This window comes from Ischnura elegans, chromosome 2, assembly GCF_921293095.1.
Source record: "Ischnura elegans chromosome 2, ioIscEleg1.1, whole genome shotgun sequence".
In the NCBI taxonomy this organism is placed as follows: Eukaryota; Metazoa; Arthropoda; class Insecta; order Odonata; family Coenagrionidae; genus Ischnura; species Ischnura elegans.
In genome coordinates this window covers 53,131,988-53,159,939 of record NC_060247.1, presented here as the reverse complement: position 1 = coordinate 53,159,939, position 27,952 = coordinate 53,131,988, and the positions used below count along the sequence as shown (strand labels likewise).

General features: G+C 36.2%; 3 protein-coding genes across 5 annotated transcripts in view; all 3 read left to right on the top strand.

Moving 5' to 3' along the window:
• The window catches only part of LOC124153742 (protein tramtrack, alpha isoform-like), a 39,106-nt gene extending 26,043 nt beyond the window's left edge, over positions 1-13,063 (top strand). For all 3 annotated transcript variants that reach the window (XM_046527081.1, XM_046527082.1, XM_046527083.1), the window contains exons 6-9: positions 4,567-4,975; positions 9,187-9,379; positions 9,461-9,623; positions 10,986-13,063. In XM_046527081.1, the coding sequence (XP_046383037.1) occupies positions 4,567-4,975; positions 9,187-9,379; positions 9,461-9,623; positions 10,986-11,599 (1,379 nt within the window). In that variant the 3' untranslated portion in view covers positions 11,600-13,063. The remainder of the gene's footprint in view (positions 1-4,566; positions 4,976-9,186; positions 9,380-9,460; positions 9,624-10,985) is intronic.
• An 8,771-nt stretch (positions 13,064-21,834) lies between these two features.
• On the top strand, positions 21,835-24,698 carry LOC124153741 (NADH dehydrogenase [ubiquinone] 1 alpha subcomplex assembly factor 3). Its single transcript, XM_046527080.1, has 4 exons — positions 21,835-21,947; positions 22,066-22,180; positions 22,272-22,416; positions 24,386-24,698. Exons 1-4 carry the CDS (start codon positions 21,883-21,885, stop codon positions 24,649-24,651), a joined length of 591 nt encoding a protein of 196 aa, XP_046383036.1. The 5' UTR covers positions 21,835-21,882; the 3' UTR covers positions 24,652-24,698.
• Positions 24,699-25,322: 624 nt separating this feature from the next.
• The window catches only part of LOC124153740 (ubiquitin carboxyl-terminal hydrolase 2-like), a 140,418-nt gene continuing 137,788 nt past the window's right edge, over positions 25,323-27,952 (top strand). The window contains exon 1 of the mRNA XM_046527078.1: positions 25,323-25,570. The gene's annotated coding sequence lies outside the window, so the exon portion shown is untranslated. The remainder of the gene's footprint in view (positions 25,571-27,952) is intronic.

Sequence of the window (27,952 nt, the reverse complement as noted above, 5' to 3'; positions counted from 1 at the left end):
GCTTCATGGTCTTGGCTTACCTTATAATCATAATTTATTCAACATTAAACATAATACAATGTAATAGTCTTCGTCAAAGAAAAACTAAAGCTAGAATATACAATTTAGAGTATTGCTCTCCAGAAATTCATTGAGTGAATAGAAAGCTTGAGTCACTATCCACAAGTGAAGAACACCTTTAAACTTTCTTAAAGTACAATTTCTTGCCTCTTGAGGTAAGTGGTTGAACATGCAAAGTTTAACATGGTCAAAAGAATTTTTTGTAGTTGACAGCCTACAGTGGGGCTGTCAACTACTAATGGTGTACCTGAAATAGGCGAGATACTGATATGGGCACAGCTAGTACTGGACATCCTTGGAAGGGGCAGGATACTCATCAATGATATAAGTCCAGCCCTGTCCATGTTTTTGGTGAAATTTGAAATAAGTTTGAGGAATCAATACGTATTTGGTTGGGGGTTTGGAGTAGCAATTTCTTTGCCTGATCTAATGCCAATTGACTTCAATGAGTTCTGCAGGTTCTGATTGTTATATTTTATTTTCAATTTCTCACTTTATACAATTTTAGTGGCAATGAATTTGGCGATTCCTTTCTGTAGTGCTACTGACTAGTTATTTCCTTTAGGCCATTTTCACTTACACTTGGCCATTGAAGGTCCAGATACCTTTCAAAGTGAGCACATTAGATTCACCCTTATAACTGCAACCCATGTGATTTATAATCTAAGCTAAGATCAATTGAGGTATTAAGTACTTATTAGATTATTACTCTGATTGCAATTTACTGTAATTCATTTTAACTCTGACCCATTTGTATCATCTTCCTTAAAGAAATCGTAATTAGATCCTAATTGGGTAGACCAATATTTAGATTCGTAGGATAACAGTCACATTATTAGGCATGACCAATGGGTTCCATAATTTTATTTTAGTGTCAATTGCAAAAGAGTTTGAAAATGAAAGAGACCTATTCTTTATTTAGGTTGTCACCTACTTCGTAAGCTAGTTGTAACACAACAGCCTTAACTCTTTTGCATAGAAATTGAACTCATGCCAAGCTTGTCGCTGCTTCTCTGCAACTCTTTGGCCTTGTACATGGGCCACATGTCTTATATTTTCCATTGATATAACATATTCTTTTAATAAATCTAGTGCAATCATAGAAAACTATTAGTCAATCATGAGAATAAGTTCACTGCATGAAAAACGGTATTCTAGAAAATGTGAAGCCAAAAATGAGTTACCTAACTGGTTTATTTTCTTCTGTTTTTGATCCTATGTTAGTACTACAGTATTTATGTTGATAAAAACTTAGGGTTTGTGTTGCTAATAGATTATTTAATCGCTGTACGGAGCAACCAATTTTGAAGAGAAAACCTTGGGACAATCAACGCATTTACCCAGGGACTAAACCCAAATTTTTTTATGAACATGATGAGCACTGGCCTCTATACTTGACGCATAGAGTTTATATGGTGTAAATGCTGAAGGTTGCATTTTTAAGATTTCACATTTTTGGATGGCCAATTAGAGTGGATGTGCAGCACCATTTTGTAGAGCCTTTGGAGTAAGCAAATATGGCTCGAGTTTTTCTTGATGATACCAGAGGGAGTACAGTAGAAACTCCTTTTATCTTAACTAAAGTGATGCATTGAAATTAAAACATGTAGCCATCAACTATTGTATATGTGTAGAAAAAAAAAGATTTGTTTTCAATTCCTAACGACATGAAATGGAGAGTACATAAGTATGCTGAAAATTGATGGCATGCCCAGCATAATTGCAGGTGAGTGTAGGGTGGTGATAAATCTTGGCTCTTAGTGGTAATTGTGTTTTTACGACATATTTGAGGTGATATGAAGCTTATTGACTCAATAGTCTGTAGGCTTCCTGGGAACAGTGTTGCTTTGTTATTGTCTTTACTATTTCTTCACCAAATTGAGTTGATTTGTTAACTACAGTTTTGCAAGTGTTCCAGTTTGCTACTTCTGGTCAAAGTCTCTTTCATATGTCATAAACTTGATTGTGTATCACCACAACATTTATCCTTGCCTTTTGCTGTGGAAATTCAACTGGTACTTAGCAGAGCATTGCACTCATTGAAGTGAATTTGATTAGCGTAATTGGCACTTCTGTATAAGATGTTCATGTGAGTGCTATCATAGCAAAATTGTTGGAGAAATTTTAAATAAGCAATATGTGTAGCCATAAGTAATATAATCAGAACCAGGCATGGTAGGGGCAGATTAAGATTGTTGGTTATGGAGGAAGGGGTGTCATTACTTTTTGCAGTGCCTTAGTTTAATGCAACTCTCTCAATGATTATGCCTCTGAGATACGTTGACAAGTAGCTTTTAGATATTCTTCTGTTATTTTTAAGCATAGCTTGTTAATCTGGTGAAGTAAAAAAATTTGTTGGAGGGCCAACTTAAGATTACGGTTTTCAATTTTTCCAGAAATTACTGGGAGGTGGCCGACCTTATCCCTTGATCTGCCGTAAAGTAAAGGGAGACCCCTATTTTTAATAACTTTTGCTATTTAGGGTGTGCTAGATGTACAGGCATCACGATTTTTAGCCTATCCAGCCAATTGTCCCTGTATCCTGTCACTGGACAACTCTAATAAATTTGACTGGTGTCAATAATATGAAGTTGCTAAAGTCGTATCGTAAATCAGAGGGTGTAAATTCAAACCAGGGAAACTCTTTTCTGATCTTCCCTGAAACTAAGGTAACATAACTGTAATGCATATGAACTATGTATGCAAGATTGTAAATGCTGCCATGCATACAATGCTTCAAGGCAGCATGTTTGTTTGCATGTTGCATCACATTCTCTTGGCTGAAGCCAGAACTTAGGATGATAAGGCATTCATAATAGACATCATTCAAGGCAACAACCATGGAATAGCTAGCAGCATACATTTAGGAAGTCACCAAAGTTACGTTAGTGTATAGCACCTCAGGACTGTAGTGCTATGTGCAATAACATACTGCCTTGTGGCATCATATACTATATGGCAGCATATAATGTCTATTCTTCTGAAGCCAACCAAAGTTCGCATAGGAAGAGGATGCCTTAGTTGTTCAATTATTAAACCTGACTTGAATTTGGAAGATGTAGCTTCAAATCTTATTTAAGGCCTTGGATCTTCTAAGGAATTTTTTCATTTTATGTGTGCATGAGGATGACTCTGTAATGGTACACCACTGGCTAGTTCTTGGTAGTCTCCTTGAATAATTTCTATGATAAATGCCCTAGCTTTTCAAGTTCCACTTAAGCCTTAGGACTATTTCCACCAGTGGCGCAGCGAGAGGGGGGTTTTGGGGGATAAAACCCCCCCAGAGCTCTGAGAAATTTTTATGTTTAATCCATTTTACTTAATTGGATTGATATTACTAAAATAGTAATTAAGAAGTAATAAAATGTCCCTCCGAAAGCTGTAAAACTCACCATTTTGAACCATTTATCTTAAAATTCCGCAATTCATTAATCTCGCACCTACCGCTTATCCTGGTGGGTATTCCATACCTCCACACATCCCGGTATTAGTTGCAACTAACCCCCCCCCCCCCCCCCCCCCCAGCATTAATTCCTGGCTGCGCCCTTGATTTCCACAAACATACTGCCCTGTGGCATTGTATTTCTAACAGCATAAACCAACTTGTTGTCTAAAGCCAACCAAACTCTGCAGAGGAAGAAAATGCCTTGATAGTTCAAGTGTTAGAATACCTAGTGCGAAATTGGGGAATCTGGGTTTGGGTAGCAGGCAAGGCGAATATTTTCTCTCTGCTGAGTTGTCACACTTTAAATTTCCCTTTTTTTGTTTTTCTTGCTTTGAATTTCAGTGATCTATTCATATGCATACCCAGCTAAGAAGCAAAAATAAATTTAGTTCAAAACAAAAGTTATGAACAAATTTTCCTTTTAAAGAAAATGATATTATTATTTTTTCAAACAAATAATTATAAAAATTAATGAATTGCGGTCATAATTTCCTTAGAATTTGGGTTTAATTAGCCTTTTGTGTGCAAAAAAGTTACAACTTGAACGACCACGGCTAGTTTTGCCACCCCCCCCCCCCCCTAGTTTTGATTCTGGGTACGCCCATGGATCTATTCACATTATTGTTGGATAATATACACTATTTTCAAACTCATTACTATAGATTAGCAATATATTTCTGGGAATTGCAAAAGTATGCATCTCCTTCGTGAAAGATATTTCTCTCCAATGCTGATTCTGGTAAATTCGTATAATTTCATTTATTCTCGAAGGAAATTACTATGAATGATTGACTTTGGAGGAAACCTATGAGGTTACGAGATGAGAGGGACAATGATTATTATTGATTTTTCCCGCGTGACAGTCTGTTTAGCAATGATTGGGAAATTAATTCTTAGTGAGTTACCTACTTTTAATTTAACATGTTATCCTCTTATACTGTGTGATTGCTGGATAATGGCAACAAGTTATCGATTTTAATCTTGAGGGCAAAAACTGGAGAATAAATCAAGTTCTAATGCAAACTTATGGAATAATATTCCAATACTTTTATTTTATTCAGCAGGCTTTAGTTCTGATGCTCATCACCCAGCTGTACCAAATGACGTAAAAGAACCAGCTATTTCTATCCATGAACCCAGTCAAAGGAAGCGAATAAGGAGATCTCGTGAGAGTGCTGTGGATGAGTTGCAATACATACCATCGGAGACTGTTCCCTTGGCAGCGGAAAACAAAATTGAGCGCTTGAAGCATTTTGTCAATACTTATGAACTTGGTTTTAAGCCTGGAGCCTCTGATGCTGACTATAAGGGTACCACATCATCTGCATCATGGTCGAATGAAAAGCACCTTCCTGTTAATCCTCAAGGAAACATGATATCTTTACTGTCACAGAATTCTGAAGGGGTTTCTAGAGCTTTACCTCCACCATGGTTCTCCATCTGGGCAGAGAAGAAGGAAAAGAGTGACAGGTATATAATATTATTAATTGAACACTTTTTGGAAAAATATTATTTGGTTTAGAATGAAACTTTTTGGAATACAAAGACTATGTTGGGAAAGCATTCTGCTTCTCTCCCTTTAGCGATGTAGAATTTCTCATCATCCATAGGATATCCCTATCATTTCAGGTTCTTAAAATTTTATTGTGAGTTATACTGTAATATGTATATTAAAGAGGGGTGAAAGGTCGATGTTGAGCTTATAATTAGAGGTTGTGCACCCACATTTCTGAAAGGTAGGTACTTGCCAGGCCAAGTTGATTATGGGTAGCTTCAGTGGCACAGCAAGGGGGGGTTTTGGGGGATAAAACCCCCTCCCAGAGCTCAGAGAAATTTTTAAGTTTAATCCATTTTTTCTTAATTGGATTGCTATTACTAAAAGAGTAGTGAATTGAATAATAAAATATCCCTCAGAAAGCCGTAAAACTCACCATTTTGAACCATTTACCTTAAAATTCCGTATTTTATCAATCTCGCACCTACCGCTTATCCTGGTGGGTATTCCATACCCCCACACACCCCGGCACATAAACCCCCCCAGCCTTAGTTCCTTGCTGTGCCCCTGGGTAGCTTCAGTATTTTAATTTAAGACTTACCAACTGGGTTAAATTTTTTCGTTAAATTATGAATAATGAATTCGCTTTTTTATAATGTCTAAGAATCCTCCCATAAATTCAAAATGTAACCTTTCACTCCCTGTGGCGATGCTGAAGGTTACTGTGAAGGACTGAGTATACCCAAAATGATTTCAGTTAAATATTTTCAGTGAAAGGTTAATCATCCATTTAATCATAAGATGTCACCTTTTTATCATGAAATTGCTGTAGGTCTGAGAAAGGTCGCTTAAATGCTAGGTCTTAAATGTAACCGTTTCATTGCATTGATGTTTTTTGGAGGCATGGGCAGCTTGGGAGTCCTGTTGCTGGTGAGACTCCCAAATGAGTTTATGTGGTGCGTGCACAAAAGCCCATCTACCAGTGCATACTTAGGTCTAAACAGTCTACATGATTCCTGAAAGCTTTCAAGTCCTGACAAATAGTCCAGAGAGGTCAAATCTGAGCCGGGAAACAATAAATGTGGTTGAATCAAGAGCTATAGCAAGTATTGCTGATGATGAGTAAATTAAAGAATAAAAATGACTGATTATTTTAAAGTCATGGTTATTTTTTTAAACATTAAGTACATGGTTTATTTTTAAGGGGCCAATGGGCTAGAATGCTTGGATTCCTTTTGTTTCACCCCTGCAAATCCCTTGGAATCAGACTGTGTGTGGAAGTTGTAATGCTAATCGAACTTTGGCAAACACACTTTTCTCTTTGAGTTTAAGTCACTGCATAAACTGGAAATCAAAGTATGTACTTTATCTGGATGTATGCTCTTGATCTAAATTATACAAAAGCCAGCAATCCTCTTCTGTAAAACTACCTATAGTTAAAATTAATTGTTTGAGGCGTAACTTGGTGAAAGCGATTCATAATTAAATTAAGAAAGAAGAACTTTGTACTTTCACATTAATATTTAATCACGACCATGACGTCTAACGTTGAAACCATGGTCGTGATTAAATATTAATGTGAAAGTACAAAGTTCTTCTTTCTTAATTTAATTACCTATAGTTAATTAATTTAGCTGTTTCAAGCATTCCTTAATCCTTGCTGAAGAGATAAGTACTTCTAAACAAAAATCTTCAGGGAGGTTCTAAAAGTAAATAAAGACATAAAAAATTATTACAGAGATCTAGCTCAAAAGATAAGCTATTCTTGGCCTTCAATGACACTTGGGAATTAGGATGGAAAAGCTCAAAATGTCCCACATCCACTCCATTCACTTATTATGAAGATATAAGTTATATTGTGTGACATTCCAGAATTCACTAGCCCTTAATAGGTCTTTCACATGAATTAACAGGCATTTTTTAACCTTTAAATGGGTATCCCAAAAATTTGTATTCTGGTACTTTCCAAGTGTAAACAAAATATCATGATTATTGTTTAAGATTATACTATAAAATAAAGTAATAATGTAATTTCAGTAGAGCTTCAAGGTTATCCATCCTAATAGAGTGGGAAGCTCAAGCTCATAAAAAGCACTGATACCTATTCCCCAATACAATTGGGTGCATTGGTCATTATATTGTTTAAATACCTCAGCATTTTTCATACCATAGGACATGACTATCGGCATAGTGATGCAGAGCCAAAGTTAATTAAAATTCCAAACCATTTTTGGTATTAATGAATACTGGCACCCTCAATGAGTTTGTCCATATGATAATGGAAGAAAAGATGTATTGAATGTGGGCCAGGGGGTGAAAATTCCTTTACCAGGTGTGTTAAACTTGTCTTTCTTATTGTTTCCTCTGCAAAATTTATCCACTGGATGGTAGCTAGATTTCTAATGACCATGGGCAGTGCAAATAGTTGCCCCAGCAAACCATTACATGGATAGGGAATTCAGTAGGAAAAGGCATATTTTTCCAATATATTTTATATTTTAATTGGTGAAACAAATACTACTTTCTCCTGTATGTTTGTGCCTTATGTTATTGCAGCAATTTCAAAAACGACTTCTAAGTTATTGTACACCTTCTGTTTATGCATTTTTCAGAGGTTACACTCTGATCAATGCATTAATGACAAAATATTGTAATTACTTAGTTCCAGTAAGTTTAATTGATCAATAAATATGGAGTTGGGGAATGTAACTGAATTTTACTGCAATATTTACTTGCATAGCTGAGCTGCTGGCTGGGTAATACTCGACTAATTGTTGTGACACAGATAAAAGCATAGCATTGGATGGAGCAAGCATGAAATTTGATACAGTTGTTCCTTTGACTTAACTATGCGATTGTACCTGAAGCACCCTCATCCCCTCTCCGTAGGGGTTGGATGGGGGTAGGTGAATAGGGTGAGGAGAGAATGATGAAAACCTATATGTTTTCAATCCGATTTTCAGCCTAGACTTGCATACGATGTTGTTTTCATTTCAAACATGGCCAGTGGTGACGATGATTGTGTTTAAATTTTACTCTACAGTCTGGAAGTTACGTACGTAAATGCCGTCATCTTTAAAGATAGCAGCTGTTTTGGCAAGCACCCGTTTTAATGCAAATCATTGGATGTGAATTGTCATTTAATATACTTTTGGAGTCACTAAAATCATTCATGAACTTAAAAAAATATTTTTAACAGTTACTTAGGGCCGTTATAACTCATTGTACATGAAACTTGGACAATTTTCTTGAACAGAAAAATCAGTTTTTATCATGCATGCATACGTGTGTTTGGAAAGAGCTTTTCATCGATTTTATTATTGTTTTTAATGAAGACAGTATTTTATAAACAAAAGTCGTCAATTTCTTTTTTGCCTCTACCTAGAAAAGAGAAAGGGTGCAAGTTATTTCTACCTTGAAGTAAATTTCTCTGAATCTCCTAGTGAATTTTGCCCATAAGTATATCAATAATTACATCAATAATTATCATTGAATTTCAGCATTTACAAATCATTGACTAAAATTGCATATTCAGAGTTTTTCCATAAGACTTAATGCATTGTCCATGTTTTGAAATGTGCCAATCACATTTCAGTAGTTCAGATCTGCATTCAAGTAAATGGATAAATGTTGCAGTAAAATTCAGCCATGTTATACCAAGGACATAATTACTGATCATTTATGCTAACTAGTATTTATTACTTATAATTATTTGGCAATTGTTCATACATGTGAACTCATGTGTGTGACCTTCGAAAAATGCATAGGGATGTGCGAAATGTCCACCTGGGCAATGACAGGTGTAAAATACCTCCGGAATGGAAGACTTGTAAAAATTGCTTCAGTATCAAAGCAAAGCGTAGTGGCTTTTGTTTCACCTGTGAAAATAGAAAATAAATTGAAAAAATATGCATTTTTCCTGTTGAATCCCTGTGTGTGCAATGCTTCACTAGGGTAGCTGTTTTTAGTCCCGTTTAGCTAACAGTTGTTGCAGAGGCAACAATTTGGTGGACAGAAAATTCCAAAGTTGTCCAATCCTTATTATTAAAGTCCATGATTTGAACAAATGCTTCAGCCTGGCCCAAAATAGATGTGCATAAATTGTATGTCATCCTCTGTCCAGGGTGTAGTTAAAAGGTAGTATCCTGCTCACTTAGTATTCTTAGTCCTTTTATTTTAATTCCAGGTACTTTCAGGAAGATATGCGTGATATGTTGGATGCCATACTGAGAAAATTACCTCAGGAAGCACAGCAGACGGCACAACCTGAAAAGAAACCAGGAGGAAGTGTTCATGGATTTCTACCTCTCAAAACAATGCTTGAATTCAAAACTTTTAATGAGCGGTTGTGTGAGGAATCAGATTTTAAGCAATCTTTTGTGAGTTTTGAATACTTTCTGTGAGTAAATAATTATTTTTTTAAATAGAAGGCACAGGCATAAAACTTTGGGACTTTGCAGGTTAACTTCTTAAACAGCATTAGAGCAACCAACACCAAGCAAGCCATGGTTGGGTCTTTTGGAAAATGCATGGATGATGAGCTGATGTGCAATTTTACATGGGCAGGACATACTCGCTCCAAGTCAGAACTTCAATCTACTCCCATTGCTAAGTGCATTGTGGGTAAGTAAATTGTGTAAAAGTTTCAAAATGCATGTTTTATTTATTTTGATACATTTTCCACTGAATTCTGCACAATTAACTTTTGCATGAACCCTTTACCCTCCAATGCCCTATGCTTCGATAATTCTCCCAGTTTAAATTCTATTTCAATGTACCTAATTCAGGTCAGGCATACCATAAAAATGCAGAAATTACAAATAAAAATATATCGTGTATGATTACAATAGAAGACAGCACATTGAAGCACTAGTGTGACTGTTATTCTAGAAGTAACATAAAAGTAGGAAGGAGCAGATAGAATCCCAAAAAACGACCTTTAAAGCAGTTACAAGTGGAACTTGATATTGGTGTAGAACTGTATTTTTCTCGTGCTGATCTCCATTCATCTCTCCAATACACCATAATAATGTCACTATTTGTTTAGCACGACCGTAGTTGTTTTAAATATTTATTAATGGGCTTATTGCCATTTGAACAAATCATTGAAATTAACATGAAATGCTCATAATGCATTATAAAATATCAAAAAATTCTCACATCTGAATAATATGCATATACATATGTGATTGGCAGAAACAACTGAATTAACTTATCTAAAAAATTTAAATCAAGAATATTAATACATATATGTCACTCAGTCAGTAGTTCAGCCCCAAGGTTGGTTAGGGTAGGTGAGGGTAGAGCTCACTCCAGACTTGCCACAGGTACATGAATATTATACATTCAGGGTAAGGGGGCCAGTTCTTGTCCTTGGGCCACCTCAGAATTTTTATTTTATTCAGGGATGTCCAAAGGCTTCACCAGGATTTGGAACCCAGGACCCCTCAATTAGCAGCTTAATGCTCCACGCAATAAATTTCTACACTTTGTCATTTCCCTGTGCCTAGGCCTTGAAAGTTTTTTTGGGAAGGCCCATTGTTATTTTTTGTTAATATTGCAGAAACGCCATCTCCTCGTTCTTAAAATGTTAAAATTATAAATTGATGAAACACTCCATGTTTTATGTATTATGCATGAATTTTTTTCTGAAAATTACACAGTTGCTATGCATTTGTGAGAGCCTTTGACTATGGGAAAGTAGATTTTTTGAGGATTTTAGTCTGATGTCCTGGCAATAGAAAATATATTTTTTGGCATACTTCATTGTAATTTCTTTTGTTTTTTATATTATCTGTATAATTGACTTACAAAAGTCAAGAGCTATAATAATATCCAGCACCTATCAGTTTAATAATCTTGAATGATGTTTTTGTTTCACTGTTGGTTTATATCTGAGGGTTGAACTGCAAATTTTTTTTAAGGAAAACGAGTGACAATATTCTTACATATTTTCCTTTTTCGTGCTCTATTTTCTTTTTCCAGATGTGGTTAGAAATATGAGAAGTCTCAACAATCCACCTTTAGCAGAATGCCTTAAATATGGATCTGAAGCTGTGCGCTATGCTAATCAGCGTCGAAACCAGTGGCGATCTGCCAGAGGCCGTGGACAGCTACAGTTCAAACAACCCCCTGCAGTGCATGAAGTTGAGTTAGTTGAGAGGCCTGATGACATTGAAATAGAGGAAAGGATTGAACAGCCAGGCTCTGATCAGGACAGATATGGTGTTTTCATGACCTCTGGTGCCCTCCCCCCTTCGGTTCTGCCTCACTCTTCTTCTGTGAGTATAACTTCTCATCCAGCTGTTCCTCAATTTGCTCTACCTCCTCACTCATCAGTGCAGCCATATTCTCAAGCTTTGAAAAGGAAAGTCCAACCACTGACTGTGGTACCCTGGGCGATACAAGAGCGTGCGTCATACCAGCAGGGAAAAGTGACTGTGGCACATACCATAACTGCAACTTCATCAGTGGCAGCACATTCTTCCAAGAGGCCTCATACTTCAGGAGCAAATCCTGTACCACATTCCTCAGCCACAATTCCTGAAGCTCATCAGTCATCTAAAGTTCCATCAAATTCATCGCGCTCAAATACATGAGTTGCCAGATTTATGGGTTTTCATGCTATCCATTCATCATAACCCAGTGGCTTGGTTATCACAGTTCCTTGTAATTTGTTGTATATCTTGAGAGATATTTAGCATTATAGATGCAGATATCATGTTGATATTCGGTTGTTGGCTGATCCCAAAACTTATGTAGGGAATTTGCATTGACGAATTAGCATTTTTTAAATTTCATTCCTTGTGTTAGCCAATTACTCTGTATGAATGGGCAATGGCTTAACATGATGGAACAATTTAAAGCATTATCACCAATATAATCAGGCTTTGCTTGAATTTGGAAGGATGGACTATTAGCGTAGCCAGAACTATGGAAATTTATATTGGACTTATTGGTTTTTTACAGCATTTTCAGGCCAAAAAATTGAGTAAATTAACTCATTGATGTTACAATGATGGGGGAGCTGAAATGTCCTCATAGAATCTAAGTTTTTATTTACTCACTATTTCGGATAAAATTGTGGTTTAGGCGTGAAATAGCAACATTTATCATGCTTATGAGTGATGTTGATACTTTTGAGGGCTGAGCAGCTCTGATATTACATTGACCTCAGACCATTTTTTTCTCTGAATATGCTGTACAAAAACCAAAAACCCTTAAGTTTTTCTAAAGTTTTGCATCCATGATCTTTATCATGGTGTAGATATGCAACTTTTATGATGCATTGTCCCATAAGAAAAAGGAAGATAGTTATGGTGCAATGTTATAGTGTTATTTAAAGTTTGTCCTACTAATAATGCAAGAAACAAGAATTAAGTTGTTCCATGCAGCAGTCAGAGGTGCCTTCCGATAATAGTTTTATAAAAGTGTATGAGTATAATTAAAATGTATTCAATTGGTAGTGAGCATAATTTCTATGAAATGTCAAAAGCTTTTGTGGCAGTGAAGTGACTCATAGTCAAATCAGAGCTGTCTTTAATAAAAATAGCATAATGCTTATAATCTCTCAATTCATATTCTTGGCAAAAATTTCAGAAAAATGCTTGAATTGGTGTGTAAAATATCTATAATTTTAATGGGTTGCCCTTTATGGGGCAAGGTTCCTTATAGAGTAATACATTCACATAATGCTTTAATAATCTCAAGAAAACATTAGAATTGCTCTGTGGCTTACTTTTTATATTCTTCTTGCCAACTGTGCAGAAGGATATCAATTACCTAGCTTCTGACTGGAAAGGTTTGTTGTTAATACTTGTGTATGACCTATTTCTGAGGTGAAAAGAAATAATTTTGATGAAATTTAAAAAATGTTTATCTCTTGTTATAATTTTAATGGAATTTAATCTGCCATAGAACGATAGTTTTATTAATTTCTGAATATTTTCGTTAGCAAAGTGATATTGGTTCGAAACAAGTGTCTTGCATTTGTATTTGAAAGTTGCTAATGGTCCTCTTTTTCTTTGAAAAAAATCCCTATTTTTAGTCGTTTTTATTATCACTGTAAGTGTTGTAAATAGTTACTGGGGGGACGATGGTTTGAGATTCAGGAGGAGTGGTAAATGAACATGACCACACGTGTTGAATAACATGGCGAAACTGCAATTTATTAAAAGAACAAACTTCCGGTGAAGAACAGAAAAACAAATGAATACAGTAATACGATAGTTGGGAGATTACCAGCCATATTCAAACAAAAACAATCACAACACTCTCCCTTAATCTACCAACTTTACATTGCATTTTTACAATTAACCATACCCAGAGGAATAATGCACTTGCGGTGTGCAGTCACATTAAGTGCCTTAGTAAACACATCGGCAATCATTTTTTCAGATTCCATGTAATTGAGGACAACCTTCTTATGCTTAACAAGTTCCCTGATGTGATGAAACTTCACTTCTATATGCTGAGTGCGAGCATGCAATCCATTGTCAGAGGCTAATTTTAGTGCACTCTGGTTATCATTCCATAAAAGAATTGGCCCCTTCCTACCACATAACTCAGAGAGTAACCCCTTCAAGTAAGTGGCCTTCCTACCTGCAGAGTCAATGGCAATATACTCTGCCTCGGTTGAAGACAAGGCAGTTACACTTTGTTTTTTACTCTCCCAGCAGATTGGTCCACCAGCAGACACAAAAACATACCCAGTCACTGATTTTCTGTTGACGTCATTAGCAAATGACGCATCAACAAAACCACAAATATCCGGATTATTCTCAGTCCTTCGGAATTCTATTCCTGCATCAATTGTTCCTTTTAAATACCTTAACACTCTTTTCACACACTGCCAGTGTTCATTTCCATAGCAGTTGTTGAACTGGCTGAGGTAATTGGTAGCATAGGATATATCAGGCCTGGTACACACTGATAAATACAGTAAACTTCCAATCACTTGTTGGTAAGGTACACTATCACACGTTATCGATTCACCCTTGGTCAGTCGAGTGCCAGGAACCATAGGGGTTGACACAGATTTACATTCTGCCATCCCCACCTTACTCAGCAAGTTCAAAATTACCTGTTTTTGGTTCAACTTTACTTTACCATTACCCATTTCTACCCTCATTCCCAGGCAATCCACGACTGATCCTAAGTCTTTTACCTTAAAACAAGAGTGGAGCTTTTGTTTCAGTTTCTCAGCTTGAACTTCATCATTAAAGAATACAAAAAAGTCATCAACATAAACACATATTATAACCATGGATGCACCATCTCTCCAAAAATAAACACAAGGCTCATGTTGAGATTTCTTAAAACCAACACTTAATACGACTTCATCCATTCTCTCATACCAGGAACGCGAAGCCTGTTTCAGGCCATAAATGGCCTTCTTTAACTTATACACTTTACTTGCATCTGAAACAAAACCTTCCGGTTGGTACATGAAAATGTCTTCACTTAGTGAACCATTCAAAAAGGCTGTGGAAACATCCAAGTGATGTACATGCAAACCATGAGCAACAGCAATTGAAAAACACAATCGTAAGGTATCATGTCTCACCACAGGAGCAAAAGTGTCAAGATAATCAATACCATAACGCTGAGAGAAACCCTTAGCTACCAGGCGAGCCTTATACTTGTCCACTTCTCCCTCCCCATTCCGCTTCAATTTAAAAACCCATTTGCATTGCACTATATTTCCACCCTTAGGTCTGTCTACAAGATCCCACACATCGTTATCCTGAAAAGAACTGATCTCTCTTTCCATAGCTTCTTTCCAATGAATTTTATCAGTACCATTTAATGCCTCGGTAACTGATGTAGGTTCTACCTTTTCATCACATGCTAAATATAACTCAAAACCAGGAAATTCCTTCCTTTGCCTTTCCCTCATAGGATACCTCCTTTCACCTTCATCGACATTATTTCCAGGATTTATTTGCACCTCATTTGCATCCGCAAAAGACAGATTTTCAATATCATTCTCTGCTCCATGAATGTGATTGACATTGGCATTTGTTTCACTCTGACAATGAACATCATCACTGACATTACACACTGAAGTAAATGGCAAATCATCATCTAAGTTTACAGGCACAGGCATACTGAAAGAACCCTTCTCCCCTTTACCAATAGCCTTAATTGCAGTGAAACTATTTTCAATGAATTTAACATCACGAGCAACAAGAATTTCTCTCGGGTTTTCAGGATTAAGCAAACGATACCCCTTGGAAGCTGAAGAGTAACCCACAAAGACCATTTTCTTGCTCCTAGGATTTAGTTTATCCCCCCTTATTTCCTCAGGGATTAGAGCATATGCATCAGAACCAAACACCCTGAGCTGATCATAGCTGACTTTCTTACCTGACCACAGGACCTCAGGGACATTGTCAGGGACACTCCTGTGGGGGCTTCTGTTTAATAAGTACACAGCAGTGTTAGCTGCTTCTGCCCACATCTCCTTAGGACTTCCTGCGTGAAAGAGCATGCATCGCACTTTTTCCAGAATGGTGCGATTCAGTCTCTCTGCTACACCATTTTGCTGTGGAGTATACCTTACAGTTCTCTGATGTGTGATTCCTCTGCTTTTAAAGAAATTCTGTAACTCATCACTCAAGAACTCAGTTCCATTATCAGACCTGAAAATTTTCAACCTTTTACCAGTTACATTTTCAGCCATATTTACAAAATCAATCACTCTCTGCTTGGTTTCAGACTTGCTCTTTAAGAAATAAACAGTCGTTCTGCGAGAGAAATCATCTATCAAAGTAAGAATGTACCTTGACCCACTCCATGACTTTACATTAGAACCAAAATCACACAGATCAGAGTGAACAAGACCTAGTACCTCATCTGCCCTAGTACCTCCTTCCTTAGGAAAAGGATTTCTGTGCTGTTTTCCAAGAACACAAGCATTACAATCATCAGCAGGTTCATACTTGAAATCAATGCAATCACTTAATTTATCCCGCAACAATATCATATTTTGCATACCCAAATGACCCATTCTTTGATGCCACAATTCATAATCATTAATATTGCACACAAATGCCTGCTTTGATTTAACATCCAAACGGTATAACCCATTACTCGTTCTACTTGCAGTAGCTAGTTCTGTACCATTACAGACAAAGTCATCATCATACATTTTACAACCCTTTTTATCATAAACAACAGTGATCCCTTTGTCGGCAACTTGACTTACAGAAATCAAATTTTCTTTCAATCCAGGAACATGCACAACATGTTTAAGTTCACAAATGTGATCACTTACATTTAGGTTCACAGATCCAACACCTCTGCTTTTAAGCTTACCGTTATTTCCGACAGTAATCTCAATATGACTGTCAACGTCACGACAATAATCATGCATACGGTCTTCATGGGGTGACATATGCACGGATGCTCCGGAATCTACAAACCAATCTGAGTCACACGATGCAGCCGACAGGGCACACAGAAGACTTCTCAGCGGTTTCCTATTTTCTCCTTTCTTCTCTCCCTTAACCTCGGCTCTGTTCTCGTTCGGATCCCTCTTCTTCTGCGACTGCGGGCATTGTGTTTTAAGATGCCCCTTTTCACCACAGTTCCAGCACTTCCACGCCTTCACAACTGATGAACTCCCAGCCATGGTCGAAGAGTTGTACTTCTTGCCCTTGGAATACAGGGCAGTGGTTTCGGGAACACTCGCATTTTGACCGGCACTCACGCTCTTCCGGTAGCTTTCGTCTAGCAAAATCGTCTTCACACGATCCAAATTTAAGACATTCTCCCCACTCGTGATGGCCATGACAAGATTGTCATACGAATTTGGCAGCCCCTGAAGCAACATTGCTGCAACAAAGTTTTCCGCCATCGGCTCACCGATACCCTCGAGCTTGTGTGCCAACATTATCACCTCGCTGATATAAGTGTCCATGGTTTCAAACTTTTCGAGCCTCATTTGGCACATAGAACGAAGCAGGGATACATACCGCCACTTGCCTTTATCCTCATATGCCTTGGATAAAGCATTCCAGGCATCCTTTGCCGTTTTAGCTGGCCTTACATGGGGATATACCACAGGCTGCACCATAAGGCAAATGTCTGCTAAAGCTTTCTCGTCCCTACGTTCTTTACCTTCGCCATTATCACTTCCCTGGACACAACTCCACAATCCATTACGACGTAAATAGTTCGTCATCGCGAACGACCAGTCATAATAGTTTTCCCGCCCAACGAGTTTTTCGAAACCATACGCCTGCGAAGTGACCTGAGATTCTTGCATCTTTGCTACCACACGGTTTACCACAAAAATAAAGAAATCTGAATTCAGCAGCGCAGTGGAAAGTGCGCTGGGCCCATAACCTGTTGTAAATAGTTACTGGGGGGACGATGGTTTGAGATTCAGGAGGAGTGGTAAATGAACATGACCACACGTGTTGAATAACATGGCGAAACTGCAATTTATTAAAAGAACAAACTTCCGGTGAAGAACAGAAAAACAAATGAATACAGTAATACGATAGTTGGGAGATTACCAGCCATATTCAAACAAAAACAATCACAACAGTAAGGAAATAATTTAAAATTTTAATTCTTGATTCCTTGACTCTTGAGGTTTGAAAATATGCATTTCCTTAAAATAAAAAAAGATCTAGTTAAAATGAATGCTGGAAATATTACTCACTGAAGTGAATTATTAGTCATCCCACCTATGAATCATCCTACAGTAAGCTTTCCACCCTTAAACATGGATTTTTAATTCATTCCAAATATGTTGAAGGGGAAAGGATGATTAAAAGTAGTTTGGTGCCCAGGCTATCCTAACACCTCTGTAATTGGAATCCTTAAAGGGGTTCTGACATGAATCTTGGAAATGCCTTTGAATTTATCAGGCCCAGGGATGAATTGGGCTAATTTTACTGCCAATGTATTTGCATTAAGTTTTTCATTTAATTTACTGTGATTATTACCCCTTTCTAATTAATTTGGGGTCGCCTGATGCCCTAAAAATCCAGGTTATGCCCTTTTATCTATACTTCTGAGGTGACTGTGAGGAATCATTATAAGATTCTAAATTTCCTCCTTTTCAAGAAAGTGTAGCCTCTAAATAATCGTCTGACTAATATAATGTGTAGGTAATACTTAAATTGTCCTCATTTCTATGGCTTATTATGAACTGAACTGATTTTCAGCACAAGAAATCATTGCTCACCATAAAATAATTAACATTGTATTTTAGATAATATTTTTATTGTTTTTATTTTTATTCCATGTGAGTAGAAAATGTTTTTACTTGTATGTATGTTTTTACTTATATGTCTTTTTTCAGTATAACTTTATGATTTTTCAAATGATGCATCATTTTCGGGCTTACTATTTACTGCGTTGTTTCATACACTATATTTTGGAGTTTCTACCATAAATAGAGTTTGGTAATTTTTATGATAATTTCAAAATATGCCCCTGTTAATTCACTCAGTTGAAAGTATATATAAAATGTGCTTTGAGAAGTATACATATGTTGAATGAAAATGTAAGCTATGATTTAAGTCAAATGATGTTGGCATTACTTCAGTTACGTATCCATGAATAACATATATTATTTACATGTACATAATATTTTACAGAATACCCTATGAAAGCTTTTCAACTAAAATGTAATTAAATTATTTGACATCTAGTGTTGAACATGAAATTTTACTACTCACTATTTGGTACAGAAGAAATAGTGGTTATGCAAGTCTGTATTGTGAAATATATTGAATCATGATGTGCATAGTTTTGTCTATTCAAAGCATCCTTAAATAGATTGGTGCTGATCAAGCCTACATCCCTGATTTTTCATTTTTTAATTCCCATATTTAAAGGATACATCCAATCTTTGCTTTTTGTCAAGTACAATCCCGGGGGAAAACATAATGAACCTCGTGGATGTGTAGTGAGGGTAACTCACTCGAAAGCTCTCTCTGCAGTATTGATTTTACAATGCTCATCCTCAACTTTGTGTCTTTGTGGGTCTTGTTGTCTTTGTATCAATAACAGTCTTTGTGGGCCTATTCATAGGAGTCCCATCCCAAACAACATATTTTCTACATAAGGGCTTGCTGAAAGGTCAGAAAATCATCTGGTATGAGGGCATATGCCTAAAAAAAATTTTTAGTGGAAAGGACTAGGCAAAATGTCTCGGCTGATATTATGGGCACACTAGCACATTTTTATGCGTAAAGTCTCAAATAACTTGTTGCCATGATCTCATTGCACGCACTTGTTATTAAAATCTACTAAGTAAATCATCCATTTTGGATAGTGGTGTGTTGTAATTATGCTTAAGAGCATCTCTTCAGGAAAGAACGCCCATAGATTGTGATATATTTATGATGATAAACACGATTTTTGTAATAAGATAACCTCCAAATATTATGAGCTTCAGTTATTATTGCATACTTCGAGGGAAAATATCAGCTAAGAAATTTTACTTTTGCGTAATTCTCTGTAAATTTTACTTCAACATAATTATTGTGTGGAGCCACCACTGTCTGAACCTAGGAGGGGAGATTCAGCTCTGCAGTGACAGTACATATTACCTCATCCACAAGCTTCACCTTGATAAGAATGCAGTACTTTTTGATAATCAGCACATCTCTTAACCTGCCTGGGGCCCAAGTCTTTAACTTGAAGCTCCTTTACCCGGGGAAGCCACCCCTATGAAGAGTGCTGAGGTTGATTCCAATAGCTTAGAAGGCATTGGTAAGTACGTATATGAAATTGTTCACAACTTCTCTCTATCAAACAAAGGGTAACTTTTCATTGAGACTATATCCTTTTTCCCAAACAGATGGCGGGTGACCTTGAACGCGCTCGAGGCCCACCCCCTCTTTTAGCCAATCAGAGAAAAGTGGCAGGTGAATTAGTAGGAGGCCGCAGTCTCTCTCCAACTTTGGTGCATTGAGCATCGCTTTCCATATCGCAGTGTTGCCAAAATTAATCGGTGGAGATCACGCTTGTACCGCCTCACATACAGTTATTTCCACGAACTGGCAACGCTGGTCAGCCAAATGGAGGGAGCAGAGAGTAAAAGGAAGGGAAAAAAATTGAATGAAACGTTGAAAATAAAGCACTAAATGTTTTTGCTTTCTCCTCTGAAAATGAATGAAATGTTTATATTATAATGCTTCAATTTGCATTCAAAGCACAATCGGAAAGACTCCCTGCATTACTCTTAATCCTTAACATATTCGCTCAAAATCAAATGCCTTCAAGGCTGTGAATCTTCGCACAAGTTTAATGTGTTCTATGCAGTTATCACATAGGTGACTTTACTGACAGCCAGCAGGCAAGTTACACAGGAGACATGAATTGTTTGAGTTACACCCAATCATTCCATATAGTGATATAGGATTTGTGCATATTCATAGCTTTATTTGCAAAATTCATCATAATTCCTGAAAAGCCTCTTCAAATCATGGAGTATGCCCAGATTTCCAATAGCTAACTTCTTGAAAAAAGTAACTACATGGGCCAACAGTCATTAGGATACATAGGATTTTCTAGTATGTTCATTCAATGGGAACGAAAATTCAGCAATATGTGAATGGAATTTTTATGGCAGTAGACAAGGATAATATGTATCTGTTGGGAGCACAAAACTTCTTCTGGATGCATTTTTGATTGTTTTGAATTTTTGTATGAGGTAGGAGGTTTAAATTATAAGTGAGAAGAATATTTACATTATAGGACACATATCAGATATCTGACACATCATTGCTTCAAGGAATTGCCTACTTCCAAGTATCAGTGGTGAGGAATGTCTCCCCAAAACGAAGGCTTGAATCTACACCTGCTTGGTACATAATGTTGTTCCATTCATCATTGCTATGGCTCCAGGTGGTCTGCTCCTGCTCAGTACCAGGCTAAAGGGTACTGGCAAGGTAATACCAATGATGTTTCTGACAATGTCGCCAACTCCAGTTCAAGTTTTTTGTGCTATCAATGATAATCGCACTTAAATTTATCACTTTTTCTCTGCAATAATAAATAATGGTTCAAAATTGTAGTCAATTTTGATACTTCTTGTTCTCAAATTATCGACATATCTTTCTCTAATATGCATGGAATTCCACCAACTTCCTTTTTGTGAAATCAGCACCCCTATGAAAAAATTGTATAAACCTGTTTCAAAATTTTATACAATTTATACAATTACCATGGCAATTGTATAAATTGTATAAAATTTTGAAACAGGTTTATACAATTTTTTCATAGGGGCATATATCAAAGACTGAAGGAAGCTATTTGAACTGACGGTTGGTTATTCGAGAGAATCATGAGGTGATTTTACTGATAAAACTGGAAAAGGGTGTTTTTGGGTTTATTTATTCCTGTTACGTTATACCATTCATTAATTCACAATTAATTTAAATTTTCAAGCTAATAAGAAGAAGAAGGGAGTTAAGTTTAGTATGCGAATTTCATAAATAAAAGTCCAAGTATATTTCTCGTTGTTGTTTTCCGCAGTTCCCAGCTTTGCAGCTGTCTCCTGGGATAAATAAAAGAATAATTTACCTGAAAGAGAGAATGACACTAAAATCAGGATTTTACTTCAAAAGGCAGATTAGTTTGTTGACATGATTCAAAATACTTTATGATGTTATTAATTTTGTTACTCATTGACATGTATAAAATATTTTATTTAATTGTTTAAATTATCAAATGAAGTTAGAGCACCTATGTCGAATTAATTCTTTTATTTACTGTTATGCCTATTATCTGATACAATCCGACATATCACTTTTCAAATTTTGCGCTAACGAAAGCCAGTATTCAGCTGTTAAGTCCCCGCTTTCGCTCACCGTTAGGTGTTTGTTATGTTCAAGCTAGCAGCGGCTGCTGGAAAATGCTGGCTGTCGGTTTGAGATTGGCAAATATAGGGTGTAAAAATGCATTTGCTGCCCTTGGCAAGTAAGCTTTCTTAGGTTTAGTCCTATGAAATAATTATATACCACTTTTGCTGCCTCTTTTTCTTCTTTCTCATAAAAGTTTTGCGTATATTTCACATTGTCATCTGGCGTATTTGTAGGGGTCAGACCTCAATTCTTGGACGGAAATGCTCAAATACAACTGATGGGAAAACAACAATAAATATACTGAACCAAGAACCTGATGCTCCATTAATGGTCGATTCATATAGTCAGGTTGTGTTTAGGATATTTTGTATATATTAATATTTATTGATTGCGAACACGATCATCGAAAATGATTTCATACTTGTTCTTATGCCTACAGTTGGGATTTCGACTGAACAATGGAATATCTGTCATCGGCCCTATGGTGATTTTTCCTAAGACTCTCCTGTCCTGGAATATCGGAGGTGCTGAAGATATTTCTGTGGAGTCGCTGTCGTTATTTTTTGTTTTGGAACCGAAAATTGGTGAGACTGCTTCTGTTAAGTCAAAAGTTTCGGTAACTTTAAGGTAGCTCGTAAGAAAAGCATCAGTTAATTTTAAGAGTTAGGACGAGGTCAGGGTGACTGTTAGCGAGTTACCGGAATTGTGTGGTAGATTAAGCGTACCTACCTATATTGGGTGCCTCAAGTAGATGGCTTATCATACTTTCCTTAGAAGGGGACTCGGCTATTTAGCGATCTGACACAAAACTTTAATTTCATTCACTCTTTGAGAAAGGTTGATATTTTGCATTCTTTCAAGGATTTCAAAGGTAGGTTTTTTCTCATGAAAAGGTGGTCAAAGCCTCTGAACCTTCAACCATTACCATTAGCGCATCATTGTTCTGTCTCAGTAATAATTGTACTTTTGGCTATTAGATGTGATTCTTCCAATGTGGTTACATATTTTTCTCTTCATTGATTTTTTAAAATTGCTATTTGAAAATTCCAAACATTTGACGATTTTTACTAATTAATTGATTCATTGGAAATGATTTTCTTTGAAATTTTGATGATGAAATTTCAAATTACTTAACTGAACCCATTGCATCATTTCAGTGCCAAATCGCACAAAGACAAGTATAGCTCGTCTTGAGATTTTAATAATTTTAGCTCTGTTTAGGGGGAAAATATAAATATTTTGAAAGTGCAATAATAATAAAACATCCAAAGCATTCCAGGATTCCAGGGCGGATCCAGGATTTTTACCTGGGGGAGCACAAGGGTCTGACAGGTCTTTTCATATTTGAGATTAAAAACAAAATACAAAAATAGCTGTAGAAAATATTCTCTTTATTTTCATATGAAAGTTATTAAATTAAATGATTGAGGTTCCATAATATGCAAAATAAAATGAACATGATGATAACTATATTAAAAATCTTGTCTATTATTTAAGCGTCTGGGGGAGGGGGGCAGGTGCTCCCATACCTGTGGGGGGGAAGAAGAGTTCATGAAAAATATGAAATAGTAATAAATTTTTATTTCACTGTCCTACGTTGATTGCAAACTACAAAATATCATTTCATTACCTACCATTCCATTTAAAAAGAACCACAGGAAAAATAAATAGGAAAGGAGCTCAATATTCAGAAACTAAATTGAAATGGAAGGGGTTAAGCTTTGTCTGTGCTATTGATGTTTGTTTTATCATAGTTGTGTATAGCCAGCCTCGGTGGCGGTGGGGTAAAGTCCTCACCTGCTAAACCGTAGGTCGTGGGTTCGAATCCCTACTGGATTGGTGACCCCTATCCAGGGCATGGATGTTTGTGTTGTACTCTGTTAATATTGGAAGCCCTCGTTGTAAAAGGCGTCATGTGCTGTTAACGGGGAATTTGATGATAAATAAATAAAATAAATGATCTTGAATGTTTAGCAAATAATCTATCAAAGGAAGTTCCTTGTGTGGAACCTTCCAAATCAGTTTCCAGGGTGCATTTTGTTGAGCAATAATTACTAATTAATGCTTGTAACTTATGTGTTTAAATTAAAGATAAGTTGCATTCTTTCATCAAGTATGAAATGTCCACTGAAAAGAGTAAAGGGCGTAATGCATGAACATGATATGTTAAGAACATATTATGCGTTGAGTGAAAAAAGAATGTTAGCTTCGCAAGAAGTCATTGAAATGCTACTCATTCCAAATTTTCTGAAAGACTTCTTTCTTTATTCAAAATATAAAGACCCTGCATTGAACATAAAAAAAAATATTCTGATGCATGTGTTTACTATCTTCATTGTCACATAGCAAAGCTGATGCAAACCCTTCGTGAGTTGTGAATTACTCTCAATAGCATTTCATTTTAAGTATATGAAGGAAGCCCGCTTTTTTGTGGGGCTTGATTGTAGTAAAATATTTTCATTAAAAGTCATCCATTTCTTTATTGCTCCTTGAACATTTGCTTTGATCATTGTGTAATTTTTTATTGCATTTGATATTTTATTTATATTTCAGACATCCTAATTATTGGCCTAGGTGAAAGAGGCAAAAAGCTTGATCCCAAGGTTGTTACAGAACTAAGACGTTATGGCACTAATGTGGAAATGCTATCTACTGATGCAGCATGCGCTACATTCAATTTCCTGAATGCTGAAAAGCGAAGTGTTGCTGGTGCATTGATTCCTCCCAAAATTTCCCATGTGACATATGAAGACCTTGCAGCAAGTCAGCACAGAAGTGGAAAGTTATTTGAGCTTTCAGATGAATTAGAGAAGCGTTAAATGAAAGTTAATGTAAATAGAATTCATATATATTTATTTATGCAATATCACATGTTGTTTCCTTTCCTGAAAACCCTCAGTACATATGTTTTTTGAGTGGTAATACAGATATAAATATCTTATATATCTAATACATTGAGGCTTTGACTTTCCTGTCAAATTCAAGGGATGTTTCAAAGAAATGGGAACCACGTCACTTAATTTTCAACAAAGAGTTTCATTTGGGAGTTAGCTCTCACATTGTACTTATATCACCAGTTAACATAGAAGTTAAAAGTAAGGTCAACCCATGAGCGTGGAATTCATTTCACCTAAAGTTCGCCAATTGCATTCTGCTACATATTAGATGAAACATAGACAATCCATTAATCTCTGTCAATGAACCGTATTGATCAATAGGTAAGATTATTTATTGGACAATGTGAATTTATACCATTCATAACAATCGATGTACTGTGTTTAATCACTTAGTACTTGCAGGTAATAGTTTTGGGGCAGGAAGGTAAATTAAATCATAACATGGGCACATTTGTGATTAATAAGTACGAACAAGGCTCTATCAAGTATACTATTTTTTGCTAATTGGAGAGCAGCCTTGAAGACTGATACAAGAAATATGGTAAGAAAGGATGAATCTCCTGTCGTCATAAATAAGCCAACAATACCTCCAGACATAAGCTATAAATTCTGAAATATAACCACAAATTGATCATACGACATCGCGCAGGACTTCATAGGAATCCAAATTTGCTGTAATACTCGCATCGAAGTTACGGTACGAACTGAGGGAAACTGCATGAGCTGGCGTGTGAGCACACATTTTTTGCTGCCATGACGTCATTTGTAGCTTTAAATGGAAACTGGGTGAAGCTTACGACACCGGCGTAACGTCGGGAAGAAAAGTGGATTTTTAGATTGGGTATGTATATTTTACTTTATCTGATGTGTGATGTTAACATTCGATCATAATCGCGCTATGTTATCTGCTTAGTCATTCGTCGGTCGACTGTATTTGACCATACATAACAATAACTATCATTTCAGTCCAAGCATCGCATGCTATGGGCTACCACATTCATTTTACCTTCCAACCACAGGGACAGGCTTTTACAATTCTGTAATTATTATTGAAACTTATAATTGGTTACATTGAAATGTTTTTTGTGCTTTTATGTTAATAAATCGTTGGCCCTGCTGGCGTTTGCTTTGAGAGCTGTTGTTAACGTTTGGGGGCGAAACATTTTTCTCCAAATCGTTCTTTTTCCACGTTCATGGAAATACATTGTGTGGAGGCACAAATATTTATAGTTTTTTTTGAAACTTAAAGTATACAATGGCTCTGCATGTTTAGTTATAGTTTTACAGGTTTTACATACCATTGTTTTTCACCATCGTCATTTATTGCGGTATCGGTTTTTGTTATGAAGCAGTTTATGTTGAATTGCGAGGAATAGTACCTTACCATTCAATACTGCATGCTGTGTGGACAATGAAATACGAAGAGAACCTATATATTTCTTCTTGTAATAGTCTGCAATTGTCGTGTTTTCGTATCTTGTGTGATAGGTCAGTGGAGATGATCCCCCTTTTTGTTATGACATGATGGGTTCCATATATTTTACGTTTGCTGTGTACTGTGAATATGACTTCAGTATTTGTTGTAATTTTTAGTCCAGCAGATTTGTGTATGGTTACCGTAACCAATAACGCCAATAGTAACTTGAGTACGTATCGCGATTCCTCTCGCTGTCAAGTCAGTGGTTCGGTGATTCTGTTGTATTTTTGATTAACTGTAGTAATGTATTTGTGACAACGTTAACGTATCATCTCACATAAATTATTAATAGTACATTACATGAATCAATTAGTCTAAGTCACCGGCCAGATTGTGGAATATCTTCAAGAAAGTAAAATTTATAATTTTCTTAGTGCATCGGTCATAATAACGGTGTCCGAATTATATCAGGTTTTGATATGTTTTGTTTGAATGCTATTTTAAGATTATATTTGTTAGCCCATCGTATGTTAAATGGTTGGTACCTTATTTCTGCTATCGCTTATCTTGTTTAACAGTACGATTTGTCTTGGTCTAACCCTTGCCGAAATTTATCTGAAATTTGTTCTTCGATGGTTATTTTATTTCAGTTATAGGTTGTAATTCAATTGGTAGTGGAATTTTAGGATGATAGTGTTAGTGTCATATTTGATTTATAACTTTTATATCGTATTCATTTGTCGTTGTGAAATTCAGTGGTTATTAAGCTGATGAATTCTGTAGTATGTTAAACATTTACTATCACATGTGACTTGAGATTCTGGCTGTCAAAAGATCTTTCAGTGTTAGCATTTCATTTACTTATTTATAAGATCGGATTACGGTGGAAAATTCGATAAGCTATAGGTATTTGACTGTATTAGATGAATCTCTTGCTTTTTTAATTTTTTTTTCTGGGGCTCAAGCCCAGAAACCGTCGCTTGTGAGTGCGGTTATAGAACGTTCTTTAGCTATAGAAAATCCTTACTACACTCATGAAAATTGAGCTAGATTTTCGTTTTCATTCATTGGTGTGACCACTGCATGTAACATGTCAATGGTCTTCCGAAAGAGCGAACGAAGCTCGAATGGAATTCCGTAATCATTTTTATATAATGGATTTTCATGCATTTGTGTTGTATTCCGTATCGAAATTGACTCTATTCATCAAGTGGTTACAGTTGGACCACTAATGACGATTTTAAATATGTGTGTAAGTACTAGTTTCTGTAGGAGGCGATGCTGATGGTCGGTGGTGATAAGAATAGTGCAATAAAGGCTTGCATTATTTTATTTCTTAAGAAGTATTTGCTATGTTAAGGAATGAATGAAATAAAAACTAATAAAAATTCCTATGCATGCATTCAAATGGAGTGCGACTGAATAGCTCTCATAAAACTTTTAAAGATCGAGATTCTTATTTTGGCCATATTAGTCCTAGAAATTTGGTTAGTTTTCTGATTCATAGCCAGTTAATTACTCATAGATATTTATCGCTTCGTCCCGCTTCACCTATTGCAAGGATTTAGTAATTTGGATTACTTTGAACACATGCGACATAGGCGTTAGCCTCAGTGTAAAATCAGGGCTCTTGCGTTAATAATTTCGTAACACCCATTGAATAGCACGGATTTTTGATTTTGCTATTACAATCATCAGATATATTATATATGAAGCCTACAGATATCTCAGAGTATAATGTTGAAATTTTTGTTGGCTAGGTAGAAAATTTAGCGTTACCCTTTTATATAAAGCCTTTTTTTAGAT

Coding starts and splice junctions, on each gene's coding strand:
- LOC124153741 (XM_046527080.1), top strand. CDS start 21,883: ATGCTGGCTGTCGGTTTGAGATTGGCAAATATAGGGTGTAAAAATGCA. Junction 21,948..22,065: donor GCATTTGCTGCCCTTGGCAA/GTAAGCTTTCTT, acceptor GCGTATTTGTAG/GGGTCAGACCTCAATTCTTG. Junction 22,181..22,271: donor TGGTCGATTCATATAGTCAG/GTTGTGTTTAGG, acceptor TTATGCCTACAG/TTGGGATTTCGACTGAACAA.